Here is a 17,590-nt window from a genome sequence, read left to right on the forward strand (position 1 = left end):
AAAGATGTTTACCTGTGTTTTATTGACTATGCAAAGGCATTTGACTGTGTGGATCATAACAAATTATGGATAACATTGTGAAGAATGGGAGTTCCGGAACTCTTAATTGTGCTCATGAGGAACCTGTACATAGACCAAGAGGTAGTGTTCGAACAGAACAAGGAAATACTGCAAGATTTAAAATCAAGAAAGTTGTACATCAGGGTCACATCCTTTCACCATACTTATTCAGTCTGTATGCTGAGTACATAATCTGAGATGCTGAACTATATGAAGAAGAATGTAGCATCAGAATTGGTGGAAGACTATTAAAAGCCTGAGATACGCTGATGACAGAACCTTGCTTGCTGAAAGCAAAGAGGACTTGAAGAACTTACTGATGAAGATCGAAGACTACAGCCTTCAGTTTCGATTACACCTCAACATAAAGAAAACAAAAATCCTCACAACTGGACCAATAAGCAACATCATGATAAATGGAAAAAAGATTGAAGTTGTCAAGGATTTCATTTTACTTGGATCCACAATCGATGCCCATGGAAGCAGTAGTCAGGAAATCAAACAACGTATTGCATTGGGCAAATCTGCTCCAAAAGACCTCTTTAAAGTGTTGAAAAGCAAAGATACAGTTTCAGGAGTAAGGTGCAGCTGATCCAAGCCATGATATTTTCAGTTGCCTCATATGCATGCAAAAGCTGCACAGTGAGTAAGGAAGACTGAAGAAGAATTGATGCCTTTGAATTATGGTTTTTGTGAAGAATATTGAGTATATCACAGACTGCGAAGAGAACAAACAAGTCTGTCTTGGAAGAAACATAGCCAGAGTGTTCCTTGGAAGTGAGGATGGACATGTTATCAGGAGGTACCAGTCCCTGGAGAAGGACATCATGCTTGGTAAAGTGAAGGGTCAGCAAAAAAGAGGGAGACCCTCGATGAGATAGATTGACACAGTGACTGCAAAATAGGCTCAAAAATAACGATTGGGAGGATGGTGCAGGACCGGGCAGTGTTTTCGTTATGTTGTACGTAGGGTCGCTGGGAGTCAGAACCAACTCGATGCCACCTAACAACAAAGACACTACAGTGAAACCTGTGGGAGCCAGAACTCGACAGGACTGCCTTTTTTTTCCGGGTCTCGCAAGTTTGCCACCTTTGACAGGCTGCAGTCTTACCACTTTTCTGTCACATTCTATTTAGAGAGAAATATTTGAGTTTTCCATCTCTGACAGGTTTCTGCCTTGCACAGGTTCTGGCTTTCGCAGGTTTTACTGTATAAGTCAGGCCCTGTTTGGTTACCCATTTTCTAACAGTGATACCACCATTCTCTGGTCACTGAAGCTTGGTGCCTTAGAGACATCTTTGACCCCGTTGTCTTCAGGAAATGCAAGTCCTCTTGACTTTATTATGTACTCACTTAGTGAGTATTGAGCCCTGGCTGTGTGTCAAGTATTTGAGATACAGTCACAAAACAGATAAAAAATCTGTGCTCTGGTGAAGTATACATTTTAGCAGCAGGAGAACATCTTGGGTGCATGCCTGGTGTGTTCAAGGAGCAGCAGGAAGTCCTGGGTGGCTGGAGCAGCGCGAATTAGGGGGACAGTCGTTAGCCAATGCCGGACAAGTAGGCGGGGGGAGCAGGGAGTCATAAGGGGCCTATGGATCATTGTAAGATCTTTGGCTCCACTGCAAGGACTGTTGAAATAACTCCTGAGTCCATCTGTTGCCACTTTGCTCTACCATCAGCCTCTTTCATGCCCTTCTTTACCCAAGCTTGTATGAGTTGAGCAGCAATCTAACTGGACTGCTAGCTGCTGCTTTCTTTCTTCATTTCATCCTGTATACTGCTGCCAGATTAATCTTTCTGAAAATATTCATTTCTCATGCAGCCAATATTTATTAGTACCTTCTATGGGGAAGGAATGTTAGGTACTAGGGGAGACATATTCCATGCTCTTCTGATACCTGGGAGATGGATTTAAACAATGTTATTATGCAAGCGATTATTTAGTTATAGCTGTGATGATGAATAAGTTGCTCAGCCTGCTACCTCAATTTCATTTTCTGTAGAATGGGGCCACACTGAGTTGTTGTAATGATTAAAGAAGTACGTCAGAGTAAGTGCTCGGTAAATGTAAGCAAGAGTCCAAATGCCTCTGCGTGATGTTCAGAGCCGTCTTTTTACTTCAGCAGCTTTATCTGCAGCTGCCCTCCCTGCCCACAGGTTTCTTCCTCTTTTAAACAGAGCAGCCTCATTATTAGAGCTTAACCGTGATCATTTCTGCCTCCCTCCATCTTTGTTCTTGCTTTCATCTCTTGTAATGTGCACGCTAGTCCCCACCTGAATCCTTCCTATTATTCAGGGCTCACCACAGTTTCATCTTTTTGTGAAGCCTTTGCTGTAAGACCGGCACCACCAATCCTAGGCTGTTAGTATCCTTCAGTCTTCTGCTTAACGTGTGGGTATCTCGTTAATCGAATGAAAATTTAAAATTCTCGTTTTATACCTTTTAGATAACCTTTGTTCACCTAACACAGTCACATATAGTTGGCATTCAGTACATCTTTATTAAAATTATATGATTAATCATGTCTTATTTTCTTATTTCATAGCATGTATAGTACACTCCTGGCTCATAACAAACTGCATATAAGAAATTTTGCTGCTGAAAGCTTTACTTTTTTGATGAGAAAGGTTAGTCTGATAACTTACTTTTATTGCTAGTTAACCCTCAAGAGTCTAATGAACAGAAACAGATATCTTTTTTAATGTGGTTTGTATGGACTCCTCTTTTAGTATATAGATATAAAAACAGAAACCTCTTACTAGTTTGAGTTTATCTCCCTGTAAGGTTTAGTCATTGCTCACAAATGTGAAACAATTTGGGTCACTCATTATTTAGATTTGTGTATATATACCACAATTGCCCTCTAATTCAAGTCAGTAAATACGTAAACAGTGAGGTTAACAGAAATTTTTATAACTTCTTGGAAGGAACTCATTGCATAATGTGATTTGTGTTTGTTCCCACGGTAAGTTTTAGAGGGTTTTGACGTCCCTGGGTGGTACAAACGGTTAACATGCTCGTCTGCTAACTGACAGGTTAGCAGTTCAAATTCGCCCAGAGGCTCCTCGGAAGAAAGGTCTGGTGATCTACTTCCAAAAAATTAGCTGTTGAAAACCCCATGGAGCACAGTTCTATTCCGACACACACGGGGTTGCCATGAGTCTGAATTGACTCCATGGCAACTAGTGGGTTTTTTGATAGTAAAATGAAAATATTGTATTAAGTTTCTTTTATGTTCATAGGTATAAGATAGAATGTTGCCTTGTAGTGTTGCTTGATACATACTGTCATACCATACCAATGAATTAATCTCTGTTTTGTGTGACATTCCAAGTGACAGTATACTGTTAGAGTAGTTTGAGATCATTAGAAGTATCTATTCTTTTTAGAAATGTTCCCTAATTATATTTAAATATTAACATGTAAAATACCAAGCAAGATTTCTTCATTTAGATATGTTTATGTTGTAAATATAATTGTCCATTTTGTATTTTAGGTTTCTGATAAGAATGCGCTTTTCAATTTAATGTTTCTTGATCTTGATAAACATCCAGAAAAGGTGGAAGGAGTTGGACAGTTGCTCTTTGAAATGTGCAAAGGAGTTAGAAACATGTTTCATTCTTGTACAGGCAAGGTAAATAACTGGGTCAGGTGGGAGGGACACTTTGGGTCTATGTCAAAGAGATTAACAAGAAAATAGAAAATAATTAAGCAGTGTATATGGATGGGCTAGAATAAGTAGAAAGGCCCAGAAAGAGGAGTTTACTAACAATGCTTATCTAATGTAGGCCCTTTACTGATTGGGTATTTTTGCTTACTTACAAAATCATTGTTGTCTTCATCCTGGATACTAGGAGATAATAACCTAAGTTGATTAATGAGTAAGGTTGGAGAGGGGGGCAGTTGGAAGGTAAAATTCATCATCCTTGTTTGGAAGTTTCTTCTGGAATGCGTAACTAACTCAATCATCAAAGCTGCAATATTCGTGATTATTCCAGACCAGATTTTAAGGTAGCTAATATAATCAGCGTAATACTTAAAAATAAGGGTTTACATGTTTGTTTTAATAACTCTTGGATTCCCCCAGGCAGTCAAGCTGATTCTGCAAAAGCTAGGACCTGTTACTGAAACAGAAACTCAACTACCATGGATCTTAGTTGGAGAAACACTCAAAAACATGGTAAAATCCACTGCGTTCTACATCCACAAGGAACATTTTGGTACATTTTTTGAATGTTTGCAAGTGAGTTCTGATTTTTAAGATTTGTATGTAATGAGTCTAAAGTTTATTGTTGTTCTTAGTTTAGCAGACCACTCCTGGAGGTTGTGTTTTATAGTTGTTTTCTTTATATTTACGCATATGTTAGGATCTTCCTCCCCTGGCCTCCCACAGTGCTATTTTTATTGGATATCTTGAGGTGTAGGAAAGCATAGTCATTAAGAGTGCAGGTTTTGGAGCCAGATTGCCTATGTTTGAATTTTGACTCTGCCACTTCCAGCCAGTGTGCCTTGGGAAAGTTATTTAAAGTCTCTATTACTCAGTCTTCTCATCTGTTAAATGGAAGTAATAATAGTCCTTATCTCAGTATTTCTCTGAGGATTGAGTAAATACATGTAAAGAACTTAGAACTGTGCACTCAGTAAACACTAGCTGTTACTTTCATTAATGACTTCCGGTAAATGTATCTTTTTCTTCTAACACAAAAGAACATGGAAAGTTGAGCTGTGCCATGCAACATTTTCATTATTGGATTAACAAGTGAGTTTGATATTCTCTAGTTGTTCTCTTTGTTAAATTCTTCTTTTGCAGGAATCACTCCTGGATCTACATACGAAAGTAACCAAAACTAACTGTTGTGAAAGTTCTGAACAGATTAAAAGGTTGTTGGAAACATACCTGATACTTGTGAAACATGGAAGTGGATCAAAGATAACCAACCCTGTTGATGTTTGTAAGGTGAGTACCCAACTTAAGTTGCTTAGAGTCTGTTCATTAAAAGCTGATTGCTAATTGTTTTTGCTTTTATTTTACAGGTGTTGTCTCAAACATTGCAAGTAGCCAGTCTCTCCACATCTTGCCGGGAAGCCCTCTTGGATGTAATTTCTGCTTTGATCCTAGGCGAGAATGTTACCTTGCCAGAGACACTCATCAAAGAAACCATAGAAAAAGTAATTTACTCTAAAAAATATTGTGTGGTTAATAATACGTTTAGCATTGAGTAGGCCTCCTAGGGAGTACAAATGAAGCATGACAAAAGCTCTGCCCTTAAGGAATTTATAATCTTGTTAGGGAGATGTGGATTGCATATTAAAGAATAAGCAAAACAAAGTGTAATAAAAGCTAAATCAATTCAACAAATATTAAAAATAAAAAATAAAAAAATCCCACTGCTGTCGAGTCACTTCCGACTCATAGCTACCCTATAGGACAGAGTAGAACTGCCGCACAGGGTTTCCAAGGAGTGCCTGGTGGATTCAAACTGCCGACCTTTTGGTTATTTGGTTAGCAGCCAAACTCGTAACCACTATGCCATCAGGATTTCCCTCAACAAATATATGTGTGGCTTACCATGTGCTGAGTATGGGGCTAAGTTTTCTAGGGTGAACAATATGATGCCTGTGTTTTTCCATTGTTTTGGGGGAAAAGGGAGATTGAGAGTAAGTATTCATAATCTAGTAGGAAAAAACTATATTGAATTACAGTGATTAGTTCTGCCTGGTGTTGAGGAACAGAGAGTCCTTTTCAAAGGACTTAATTTTGGGATAGTCCTTGAAGGTTAAATAGCAGTCAGCCAGTCCCAGGAGTTAAAAACACTAGGACATGATGGAAAATTTGGCAGTGGATATTGGTGATGGTTACCGAATATGATTGGTAATATGATTCAGTAATTGGTCTCACTGAATTGTACACATGAAAAATGTTGAATTGGCAAATGTTGTGTTGTCTATATTTTTATAGCAATAAAAAAATAAAAATAAAAAACAAATACTAGGAGAGGGAGTAGCAAAGGCATGTATGTGTTCATAAACTTACACAGTCTGGGCATGTGGACCCATGAGGAAATGTGATATCAGCAAAGGCTCTTCTTGGCTTTGAAAAGTTAGGTTGAATTTCATCCTTCAAGTAGTCAAGGGCCTTAGAAGGTTTTAAACAGGGAAATGATTTGATGAGTTTTGCATTTTAGAGAGTTTGAAGTATGGATTGGAGTGACGTAGGTTTGAAGATAGAGCAGCTAGGTTCTTCCTAAGTGTAGCAGTACACCTCTTAAACCCCAAAACCAAACCCATTGCCATTGAGTCGATTCCAATTCATAGCAACCCTATAGGACAAAGTAGAACTGCCTCACAGGATTTCCAGGGCTAGAAATCTTTATGGAAGTAGACTGTCGCATCTTTCTCCCGCAGAGTGGCTGCTGGGTTTGAACCATTGACCTTTTGGTTAGCAGCCAAGTGCTTTAACCGCTGTGCCACCAGGGCTCCATACACCTCTTAGGAATGTGTAGAATCGTGTTACTTGTTCTTTCGTAATTTTCTGGACCTGGGAAAGAATTGAGCCTCTCTTAGGCAGAGTCCTGTGTAACCGCTAGAAATGCAGCACCATTTGCGTCTATGACAGTTCCTTTGGAGAAGGCCAAACGTTTGGACAGAATGCTGGTTGAAGTGTGTCCACCTTTGTCGTACTCTAGCTAAGGAGGAGGGTCCAGTGCTTGTGTGTCACATCGGGGTGTGTCCCTTTGCACAATGGCAGATTCAGGAGTCAAGTAGTTTCTGCCTGCACCTCCCCCCACCCCCCCCCCCGCCACGGCCCTTGTCTACATTAATTTGTATCAAGCATCCCACTACTTCCTGCTTGCAAGTAGAGGACCTTAGAGGATTTGAGTGTTTTTAACTTACAGGAATGGGGAAAGTTCTTTCTGTGTACTTTACTTATGTTAATATCTTTGTACCTGTGGTCCACAGACTTTTGAGAGTGGATTTGAAAGACGTTTAATTTTGGATTTTTCTGAAGTCATGTTTCCTATGGAACAGTTTGAGCAGGTAAGCAAGTATTAAGTTTTGAGTTTTTTTTTTTTTTTTAGTCTTCCGTGAAAAAATAATCAAATTTGAAATCTTGTGGAGTTTTTTTTTTTTGGAGAGGAACAAAATAAGTGCTTGATGTTTTAGTCAGGTTTTTTTTTTTTTTTTTTTAAAGAAATTATACTCCAATTCTAGGTTATCATTGAAAGTTTATTTCATATGTTAAGACATTAAAAATGATATCAGGTAGCCAACTTGTAATAATTCTTCAGAAAGTTAGACAACCATGGAGTAAAATTGAAAGAACAGTTTAAGGAACTTTTATGTGAATTTGAAGCATAGAAAATAGTTTTTAAAAGAGTTTGCATTGGAGGAAGATTACAAAATTCATTTCATTGGTGCAAAATATATACTTGGTAGAAATGTTTCTTACCAAATCCTGAGTTAGTTGTATCCTTTTCCCCTCTTCCTCGCCACCTCATCAAACATTTTTATAGCTAGTAACCCTACAGTATACTTCATAGAGCCCTATCTGTGTATCTATTCTCTCATTGTTACCATTAGTCTTTAATAATAGTGTGTACACCCATTCCTCACTTAGCGACATAGTTAGGTTCCGAAGACCAGGCCGTTATGCGAAAATCAGCATTATGTGAAAAAGGAGGATGCCTGCATCATTACATAACTGCCAAATTACATCATTACATAACTGCCAAACCACTGAGAATCATGGCCCAGCCAAGTGGACACATAACCTTAACCATCACAGCCAGAGTTACTCCTACCACTCACCTCAGTGTTCCTTACAGCCAGACATACGTCATTAATATGCAAAATTGTCACATAGTAGATTTTCCACTGTTGTCGTAAATGTGAAGTGTCGGATAACAAGATAGTTGATAAGTGAGGAGTATGTGTATTCTCCTTTCCCTCAAAAATATGTCCTAGATCCTGTTTCTTTCTACCCAATGAGGGCTCTTTATCTCGCTCTGGTTTTCTTAGCAACTGCCTCTTTTTTTTCCTACCCTGACAAGATATTTAATCTTTTTCTTTTTTATCTTAATTTTATCCAAGTAGTGTATGTTCATAGTTTAAAAAGTCAGACAAGGGTAAAAGGCTTGATCTTCCACTCCCATGTTGTTCACCAGTAGTAATCACATCTAATGATTTTTAGCTGTTTCTTCTGCTATTTTCTTCATATTTTTAAATCATCTGAATATGCTGCTGCTCCTTGATTCGTAAATTTTAGTCCTTATTGGTAGACCTCCTCCTTTGATAATGGATTTTGGTTCTTCTACAACCCCTGTCCTTCCCCTTATCTCCTAATAGAGTTGTATAACAAATTTTGATTGAATCCATAATCACTATATACTTAATTTATATAAACAAGGAGTATTTTATGATTATAATTCTTTTTTTATATGCCTTTTTTTTTTTTCCTTTGGAGTTAATAATTACCTCATTCTTTAAAAAAATTGGAAGTTGTTTTATTTGAATAACTGGGCAGTGAGTCCGTCCCCCAACAGCTTTATCAGATGCCTTTCACATGGCAGACTATCAGATAATTTAGTAAGTCAATTTTTCTTTTTTTCTTTCTTGGATATCTTCCTCCTAGAGCATTTCTGGGCTGAATGGGTTGCTTTCTAAGCCTGCTGCACAGATATCATACTAGAACTTCCTTTTGCTTCTCTTCTGCTTCCTGGTCCCCGTGTCTTCCTGTTTTTATGGTTTATTCTCTTGTTTTGATGGAACACATTTTCCAGAGGTTCTTGAGAAAGGGTGAATAGAGGTAAAATTTTGAGATTTAGTATGTCTGAAAATGTCTTTATCTTCTCCTCACACTCTATTGGTGGTTTGGCTGAGTATAGAATTCCATATTCTAAATCATTTTCTCTCAGAATTTTGAAGGCATTTCTCCATTGTCTATCTGTTGATAAGTGTGATTTTCTTTCTAATTTTTAGCTTTTTCTACCAAGCTTTCTCTCATATATTGAGAATTCCTTCTTGATTGATGACGTTACAGTCAAAGATGACGCTCTGGCCATTTTGGCCAAACTCATTCTGAACAAAGCACCGCCTCCCACTGCTGGTTCAATGGCCATTGAAAAGTACCCTGTGGTTTTCTCAGAACAGACAGTAGGGTAAGTTTTGTCTTTAATCCCTTTATTTGTTGGTAAGATTACCCATTTAAATAAAATGCATCAAGAATACTATAAAAAATGAAGATCTTTATGGGTTAACTGGAAAGATGTCCATGATATATTGTTACTTGAAAAAAGCAAGGTATAAAATTGTACATATAGTATGTTCCCATTTTTGCAGAGTTAAAAAAAAGTGTATATGAGCATGCACATGTATAAGGATATACAAACTTGTTGACTTTGTTTACATCAAGAGGATGGTAAAGAAAAGAAAGAGGTGACTACTAATTTTTTTCAACATTTTATTTTAAAATGCAGTTGTAAGAAATAGTACAGAGAGGTCCTATGTACCCTTCATCTAGTTTCCCCAGCAGTAGCACCTTGTACAAGTATGCTGTAATATCAGAACTAGGAAATTGACATTGATAAAATCCACTTATTCCAATTTCACCGGTTTTATATGCACTCATTTGGATGTGTGTGTGTGTTTCATTCTATGCAATTTTATTACATGTGTAGATTTGTATAACCATCACTACCACAGTCCACATTCTGAACTGTCCCATCACCACAAGGATCCCTCGTGCTACATTTTAATAGCCACACTCACCCACCCTGTCCCTAACCCCTGGCAACCACTAATCTGTTCTCCATCTCTATAATTTTGTCATTTCAAGAATGTTATGTAAATGTAATCATACCATGTATAATCTTTTGAGACTGACTTTTTTTACTTGGCATAATTCCCTTTCGATGCATTAAAGTTGTACGTATCAATATTTCATTCCTATGGATGTACCAGTTTGTTTAATCACCCACCCACTGAAAAACATTTAGGTTGTTTCCAGTTTTTGTCTATTAATGAAAAAGGCTGCTGTAAACATTCATCTACGTATGTTTTCGTTTCTCTGGGATAAATGCCCAGAAGTGCAATTGCTGGGTTGTATAGTAAGTGCATGTTTAGTTTTATAAGAAACTGCCATACTATTCTCTGGAGCGGATATCCCATTGTATATTCCCACCAGCAACGTATGAGTGAGTCAGTTTCTCCACATCCTTGCCTGCATTTGGTATTATCACTTTTTTTTTTGACATTTCAATAAGTGTGTAGTACTCTCTCATTGTGGCTTTAAATTGCATTTCCCTAATGGCTGTAGGGTTGCTAGGAGTCGAAATTGATTTGACAGCACACAACAGCAATGGCTGAAGATGTTGAACATCTTTTCATGGGCTTATTGGCCATCTGTATATCCTCTTAGTGAAGTGTCTGTTCATTTCTTTGGACAGTCTCATAAATGGATTATTTGTTTCCTGGTGTTGAGTTTTGAGAGTTCTTTATGTATTCTAGTTACAAATCCTTTTGCACATATGTGGTTTGCAAATTTTTTATCCTGGTCTGTAGCTTGTCTTTTTATTCTCTTAACAAGGTTTTTCACAGAACAAAAGTTTTTAATTTGGATGAAGTCTAGTTTATCAACTTTCCCTTTTATGTGTCATGCTTTTTGTGTCATGTCGTAAGAGCTCTTTGCCTAGCTCTAGATCCTGAAGATTTTCTCTTATTTTTTTTTTTTTAAATTTAATAGTTTTGATGTACATTTAATTCTGTGATCCATTTAAGTTAATTTCTGTATGAGATGTGAGGTTTAGGTCAAAGTTTATTTTTTTGTTTATGGAGTCCCTGGGTGGCGCATATGGTTAAGCATTTGGCTGCTAACCAAAAGGTTAGCAGTTCAGATCTACCCAGAGGCACCTCGGAAGAAAGGCCTGGTGATCTACTTCGAAAATATCACAGACATTAAAAACTTATGGAGCACAGTTCTACTCTGAAACACATGGAGTCATCTTGAGTCAGAGTCAACTCAACAACTGGTTTGGATATTTTTGGTATGGGTGTCCAGTTGCTCCAGCGCCATTTGTTTGCCATCTCTTCTCTATTGAATTACTTTTTCACAGTTGTCAAAAATGAGTGTAGATCTGTCTCTGGATTCTTTTTCATTGATGTGTCTATCCCTCTCCCAATACCATACTGTCTTGATTACTATAGCTATAAAATAAATCATATAATTGGGTAGACTGATTCCTCTCACTTTATTCTTTTTCAAAATTGTTTTAGCTATTCCATGTTCTTTGCTTTTCTATCTACATTTTAGAATAAGTTTGTCTATGTCTACAAAAAAACTTGCTGAGATTTTGATAGGCATTGCATTAATCTTATAGACCAATTTGGGGAGGACTGACAGCTGCACAAGGTTACACAAAACTGTTGAATTTGTTGATGTCAGGAAGGTCTTAAGGAGAAGAAAGGCAACTATTAATTTTAAAATTATATACATTTGCACTATTGGAATTGTTAAAAGGACTGTAGATCACTTAATGAAATAACATAACAACTACCCTTTAGAAATTAAAAACAAAGTTTGTTTAAGTATGTGAGAGGATTCTGCTATTTTTCAAATAATTGTGTGGTATGCTTCTAGAAATTATAGATTAGGCAGTAGTTCCCTTGTCATTTCTGTTTTTATGCTTAATTTCTATGATTTCTGTTGGATTAGTTAGACCTGTTGCTGCATTTGTGGTTTGCTTTGGGGTGGGAGGACTAGATGGACATTCCTTAAGCTTCTGCTGAGTACTAGGCATTGAAGCTTCAAAATTCCACTGAGGTGGGTATCACTGTTCTCACAGTAATACAGCAGAGTTAGTTTGTGAGCTTGATCACCTTGAGTTTCTGGAGGAAACCATCTTCTTGCCGTGGTACTCCCTTGCCAGCCTTGAAAGTAGCTTCTCTTTCAAAACGTACCAACAGACTCCTGTTGGTTTTCTTAATATGGTGAGTTCTGATTCCTGAGGAATAGGTAATGAATGAATAGCTTCTTTAGAATTATCCCTTTCGAAGTTTTCTCTTGATTTCACAACACCAAGCCGATCTGCAAGAGGCAAATAGCTTATAAGTGGCTGAAACTATGGGTTCTTTGTGGTGAGATGAAGCTGCTTTGTGGTTGACTCTGCAAGGTGAAGCCTGGGCCTCACTGAGGCTGGGCGTTGGAACTTACACTGTCACCTTGGCCATCTCATATCCTCCTTGGAATGTGGCAGGGTAAGAATAAGTACGTAAATGCAGGCATAGTAACTTAGGGTTGGTTTCCCTGAGAAAACATCCGTCTGCCACCCCCTACAGAGATACGGTATGCATGAGTGGTCACCTTTGTCTAGACTGCTCTGTGAAGATTTGTTTGATAATCATTTGAATATTGTTAGTAACGCTTCATCCACCCATCTCACAGGATTTGTTGTGAAAGTAAAAATAGACAATAGATGTGAAAGAACTCTTCAGAAGATTTATTCTTTCTTTTAACAAATATTGTGTCAGGCACTGTTGTGGGTATGGGGTACAATGATGAATAAGGAAAAGGTTCCTTCTTTGGGGGAAATTACATTCTTGGGGAAAGAGATGTGGTGGGACAGATAAACAAAATGATTTTAGATGGTGAGAAAAAAATAAAACAGGCGTTGAGAGGGAAAGTGAATGGAGGGGAGGCGTTACTTCCCTGGCCACAATTGTAATGATGGGCAGGATCCAGCCATGCACACATCTGGGCAAAAGGCCTTCCAGGCAAAGGCAGAGTTACTGCAAAGTCTCTGTGACAGGAATGAGCTCTGCCTGTTTGAGGAACAGAAAAAAGGCTGGTGTGGCCAAAGAGCACTGAGCAAGGAGAAGAGGGGATGAGAGCAGGTGAGAGAGGTAGGTGAGAACCAGATCACATAGGGCCTTATAGGCCGAGGTAAGAAGTGTGGATTTTATTGGAGGTGCTTATTGGCCGGTGTGAAGCAGGGGAATCACGGCAACAGATGACTCACATTTGTTTAGTTGTTTATATTCAAACAACAACAACCCTTCCCCCTAATGCTCCACGCATGGAAAGGCAAGAACCATTACATTCTTTCCTATTTTAAGCATTTTTAAAAAATATTTTCATCCTTCAGATCCTATTTAAAGCAGAAGAAGACTAGATCCAAGGGAGAGAAGGAGCAGAGTCCAGTATTGGATCATCTCTTGTTTATAATTCAGTTACCTCCAAATAAAGATGCGACTTATCTTTCACATTCTTGGGCAGCCCTGGTAGTGTTACCTCATATCAGGTAAGAAACTAGTTTTGAAAGATACCTAACATGCTTACTTAAATATTTGCTAAGCCATTCCTTGAAAAGGCCACTGGATGCCAGTTTGAACTTTTCCCTTTTTCTCCCTACTTCTTGGACAGACCTCTTGAGAAAGAGAAGGTGATACCACTAGTCACATGCCTTATAGAGTCACTCTTCACGACTGTTGACAGAGGGAGCTTTGGAAAAGGTCAGTTACAATCACCATTTGTTCTCTTCCCTTTCTTTATGGGCACATCCAGAGTACCTGTAAACATACCAGAGAATAGTAATTACAACTGGCATACCAGAGAATAGTAGTTACATTGTCTTCTGGCATAACCCCTCATGTGATAAATCCAGAAAGAAAGAAGGTAAGATGAAGGTGTTGCCTTTGTTCCCCACAGTGTGATTGACTGGGTCAGGGTGGCTTGAACATGAGCTGATCTGAAGGTGCCATATCAAAAGGATGTTATGGCATGTAAGATCATTCATTTTCAAGCCCCAGCCCCTGTCCACCATAGCCCTGGGAAACACTCTATGCTCCAGGCATTCTAGTCGTTTACCCTGAGCGAGACACATTCTTTTACAACCCTCTGGCTGCCCTCAAAGGAGCCCTGGTGGCGCAGTGGTTAAGTGCTCAGCTGCTAACTGAAAGGTCAGTGGTTCAAACCCACCAACCACCCTTCAGGAGAAAGATGTGGCAGTCTGCTTCCATAAGGATTTATAGCCTTGGAAATCCTATGGGGCAGCTCTACTCTGTCCTATAGGGTTGCTGTGAGCCAGAATCAACTCAGTGGCAGTGGGTGTGGTTTCGGGTTTTTGGCTGCCCTCTTACATGCATCCCTCTTCCTGGAGTCCTTTCTGGATCTTTGTCACTTGATGAATCCCAGCTTATGTTTCAAAGCTCAGCTCATGCACAGCTCCTCTAGGAAGGTCTTCATGATTCTTCCAGGGAGAATTAGGCTGCTCAAAGCACCATGTCTTATCGTATACTTGCAGGTTTCCCCAACTATTGAAATCAGCAATTTAAAAGCAGGTATTTTGCTTTATTCCAGTATAGTGTTTTATTGATAGTTTGTTTTGTTGTTGTTGTTGTTGTTGAGAATATACACAGCAGCGCATACACCAATTCAGTAATTTCTACATGTACAATCCAGTGACACTGATTATATTCTTCAAGTTGTGCAACCATTCTCACCCTCGTTTTCCAAATTGTTCCCCCTCGTTAACATAAACTCACTGCTCCCTGAGTTTCCTATCTGATCTTTCAAGTTCCTATTGTCAGTTCAATCCCATGTAAATAGTTCCTAAAAGAGCACAATGCTCAAGGCAGACATTCTTTACTAGTTAAGCTAAACTATTATTTGATTTTAAGAATACTTCAGGGGATATTTTTGGTTTAAGGTTTTAAGATTATCTCAGAGCAGTAGTTTCAGGGGTTCATTCAGCCTCAGTGGCTCCAGAAAGTCTGGAGTTTGTGAGAATTTGAAATTCTGTTCTGCATTTTCTCCTTTTTCATCAGGATTTTTCTATCGAATCTTTGATCAAAATGTTCAGTAATTGTAGACAGGCACCATCCAGTTCTTCTGGTCTCATGGCAGACGAGGCGATTGTTCATGGAGACATTTAGCCACATATTCCATATCCTCCTCCCATTCTACACCTTTTTTTAACACATGTATATAATGGCCATTCACTCACTTAAATATCAGTGTACTCAGTTCTGTGTCAAATATCTTAGAGAATAAAGTAGATTTGCCTCATTTCAAGTGCTTATTAGCCACATGTGGCTAATGGTTACCATATTTTACAGCGCAAGTTTACAACATTTACACCACAATGGTGGAAATGTTCTATTGGACAGTGCTGGTCTAGAGTCTAGGGTTGGGACTGGCAAACTTTTTCTGTAAGGAACCTAATAGGAAATATTTTAGGTTTTGTGGGCCATATTCTGTCTTTATGACATATTTCTTTTGTTGTTATTCTTGTTTTTGTTTTTTTTTTTAAAGGTAAAAACCATTGTTAAGCTTACAGGCCATATAAAAACAGGCTACCTACCCAGTCTGGCCTGTGGGCCATAGTTTGCCAACTTCTAGTCTAGGGATTAAATGAATGTTTGTTAATATGATTAATTGAAGGGATTATAGGTAGTAGCCATTGGATATGTGACTTATAAGTGGAAGAAGTAAAATCAACACCTTTCATAGAAAAATAATTTATCAGCTTTAGAAAAGCCCAAGTCTTCTTTCCTCAAAAGTACTAGTTTTGATGATGCCAGTGGGTGGAACCATTTAATTTCCTCTTCATCTCTGTTAACGAAACATAAATTTTTATTCTCTATCTCTGAATAAATTTTTCTCTTAATGAAGTATAAGACAAACTTCCATTTTTCTGTTCCTGTTGTACTCTGATATTTGACAGATAATTCATTTAGAAGGCAGAAATTCAAGAGCTTCCTATAAGTAGCAAGTGTCAGGTAACTGCGATGTTTGATAGTTCACATCAAAGAAATAAGTAATGTGCTTTCTTCTGTTTTTCTGCCCTTAGGAAACTTATTTGTTCTTTGTCAAGCTGTAAATACTCTGCTAAGTTTAGAAGAATCCTCTAACCTTCTTCATTTGGTTCCTGTGGAACGTGTGAAGAATTTAATATTGTAAGTAAATATATTTTCTACTCAGCTTAATAATGAATAAAATATAGAAGCTTCTGCTTTTATAGACTCTTGGGCATAATAAAAATCCTTGCTTTGAACCATTTTATACCTGAGGCATATTCACATACCAAACAAAAAACCCACTGCCGTCGAGTTGATACTGACTCATAGCAACCCCATAGAGTTTCAGAGGCTATAAATCTCTATGGAAGCAGATTGCCATATCCTTCTCCTGCAGAGCCACTGGTGGTTTCAAACCGCTGACCTTTAGGTTAGCAGTCAGTTGCTTTAACCACTGTGCCACCAAGGCTCCTTTGTATTCACATAGTGACCTTTAATACTGATTTAGATACTCAGTTAAAATAAGTGTATTTGCTGACACAGTCTTTAAATACAGAATCATTTTGTAAAGGGGTATTTTATTGTGTGTGTAAACTTGTGTTATAGAGGGTAGATGTTGTATAATACTGATTTACTTCCAGCCATAGCATTGTGCAGTGCTGATCTTTTATAACCTCTTCAGTGGGTCCAACATCCACATTCTCACTCCTCTCACTTCATATTCTACCTCAGCTTGATATGATCAACATTGCAGAAACTTCCCTGTCATCCTTCTCTACATATTAAAACAATCCCCCTGCCCACTCCTTCTTTATTTTTATTTTTTTAGTTTTTAATTTCATGTAGTTGAACCAGCCTCTGGTATTGAGGTATTGGTGGTCACACAGGGCCATTATTGGGGAGCCATTCAGTACTTAGCTTAGAATCCTTTCTGGTCAGACCTCCTGAAGACCTGGTAAAGCTGTTAGCTTCTTTTTCTGGAGTTTGATCTGTTTTCTTCCCATGCTTTTGTAACAGATTCATTATTCACTTGATTCAATAAATGTTTATTTGCTTTTCTCACATGCCCAGAACTATTCTCCACATTGGGAGATGTAATCGGTGAACAAGACAGACAAAATTCCCTGCCCTCATGAAACTGAATTCTAGCGAGAAGAGACACTAAGCTAAATAAGTAATATATATAGTATGTTGGGAGGTGGTAAATGCTGTGATGAAAAATAAAGCAGGGTCAGGACATAGGGTGAATCTGGAGGTTGGGGAACAGTGGCAGTGAGTAGGGAGGGCCTCAATGAGAAGGGGACATTTGAGCAGAGACCTGAAGGCAGCAAGGGAATAAGCCACAAGGATATTGGGGGGCACTCCCTGTGTTCTAGACCCAGGTAGGAGTGCCCATGCGGGGGGGGGGGGGTGTTGGGATGGGCCAGGCATGAGCAGCAAGGAGGCCATTGTGGCTGAGTGGCAGGAGTGAATAAGGGGTGTAGGGGAGCAAGAAAAGAGGACCTAGAGGTGGGGTAGGGCAGATTGTGAAGGGCTTTTAGCCCATTGTAGGGCCTTGGCTATTACTCTGAGTGGAAGGGGAAGTCACAGGAGGACTTTGGCAGGGGAGTGACTTAGGCCTAAACAGGCTCACCCTGGCTGCTGTGTAGAGAAGAGACAGTGGGGGAATAAGGGAGACCAGTTTGCAATAATCCAGAATCTCTTTACATTTCCAAATCTGGATGAAGTTGCCA

At 38.7% G+C, this 17,590-nt stretch overlaps 1 protein-coding gene across 2 annotated transcripts in view; it reads left to right on the forward strand.

The window, feature by feature from the left end:
* UTP20 (UTP20 small subunit processome component) overlaps nt 1-17,590 on the forward strand; it is a 123,390-nt gene that overhangs the window by 5,073 nt on the left and 100,727 nt on the right. For both annotated transcript variants that reach the window (XM_023728952.1, XM_023728953.1), the window contains exons 6-15: nt 2,611-2,692; nt 3,562-3,699; nt 4,153-4,308; nt 4,876-5,022; nt 5,100-5,234; nt 7,026-7,103; nt 9,045-9,223; nt 13,205-13,360; nt 13,483-13,571; nt 15,911-16,016. In XM_023728952.1, coding sequence (XP_023584720.1) covers nt 2,611-2,692; nt 3,562-3,699; nt 4,153-4,308; nt 4,876-5,022; nt 5,100-5,234; nt 7,026-7,103; nt 9,045-9,223; nt 13,205-13,360; nt 13,483-13,571; nt 15,911-16,016 — 1,266 coding nt within the window. The remainder of the gene's footprint in view (nt 1-2,610; nt 2,693-3,561; nt 3,700-4,152; nt 4,309-4,875; nt 5,023-5,099; nt 5,235-7,025; nt 7,104-9,044; nt 9,224-13,204; nt 13,361-13,482; nt 13,572-15,910; nt 16,017-17,590) is intronic.

Source organism: Trichechus manatus, unplaced genomic scaffold (genome assembly GCF_000243295.1).
Source record: "Trichechus manatus latirostris isolate Lorelei unplaced genomic scaffold, TriManLat1.0 scaffold00027, whole genome shotgun sequence".
Classification (NCBI taxonomy): Eukaryota; Metazoa; Chordata; class Mammalia; order Sirenia; family Trichechidae; genus Trichechus; species Trichechus manatus.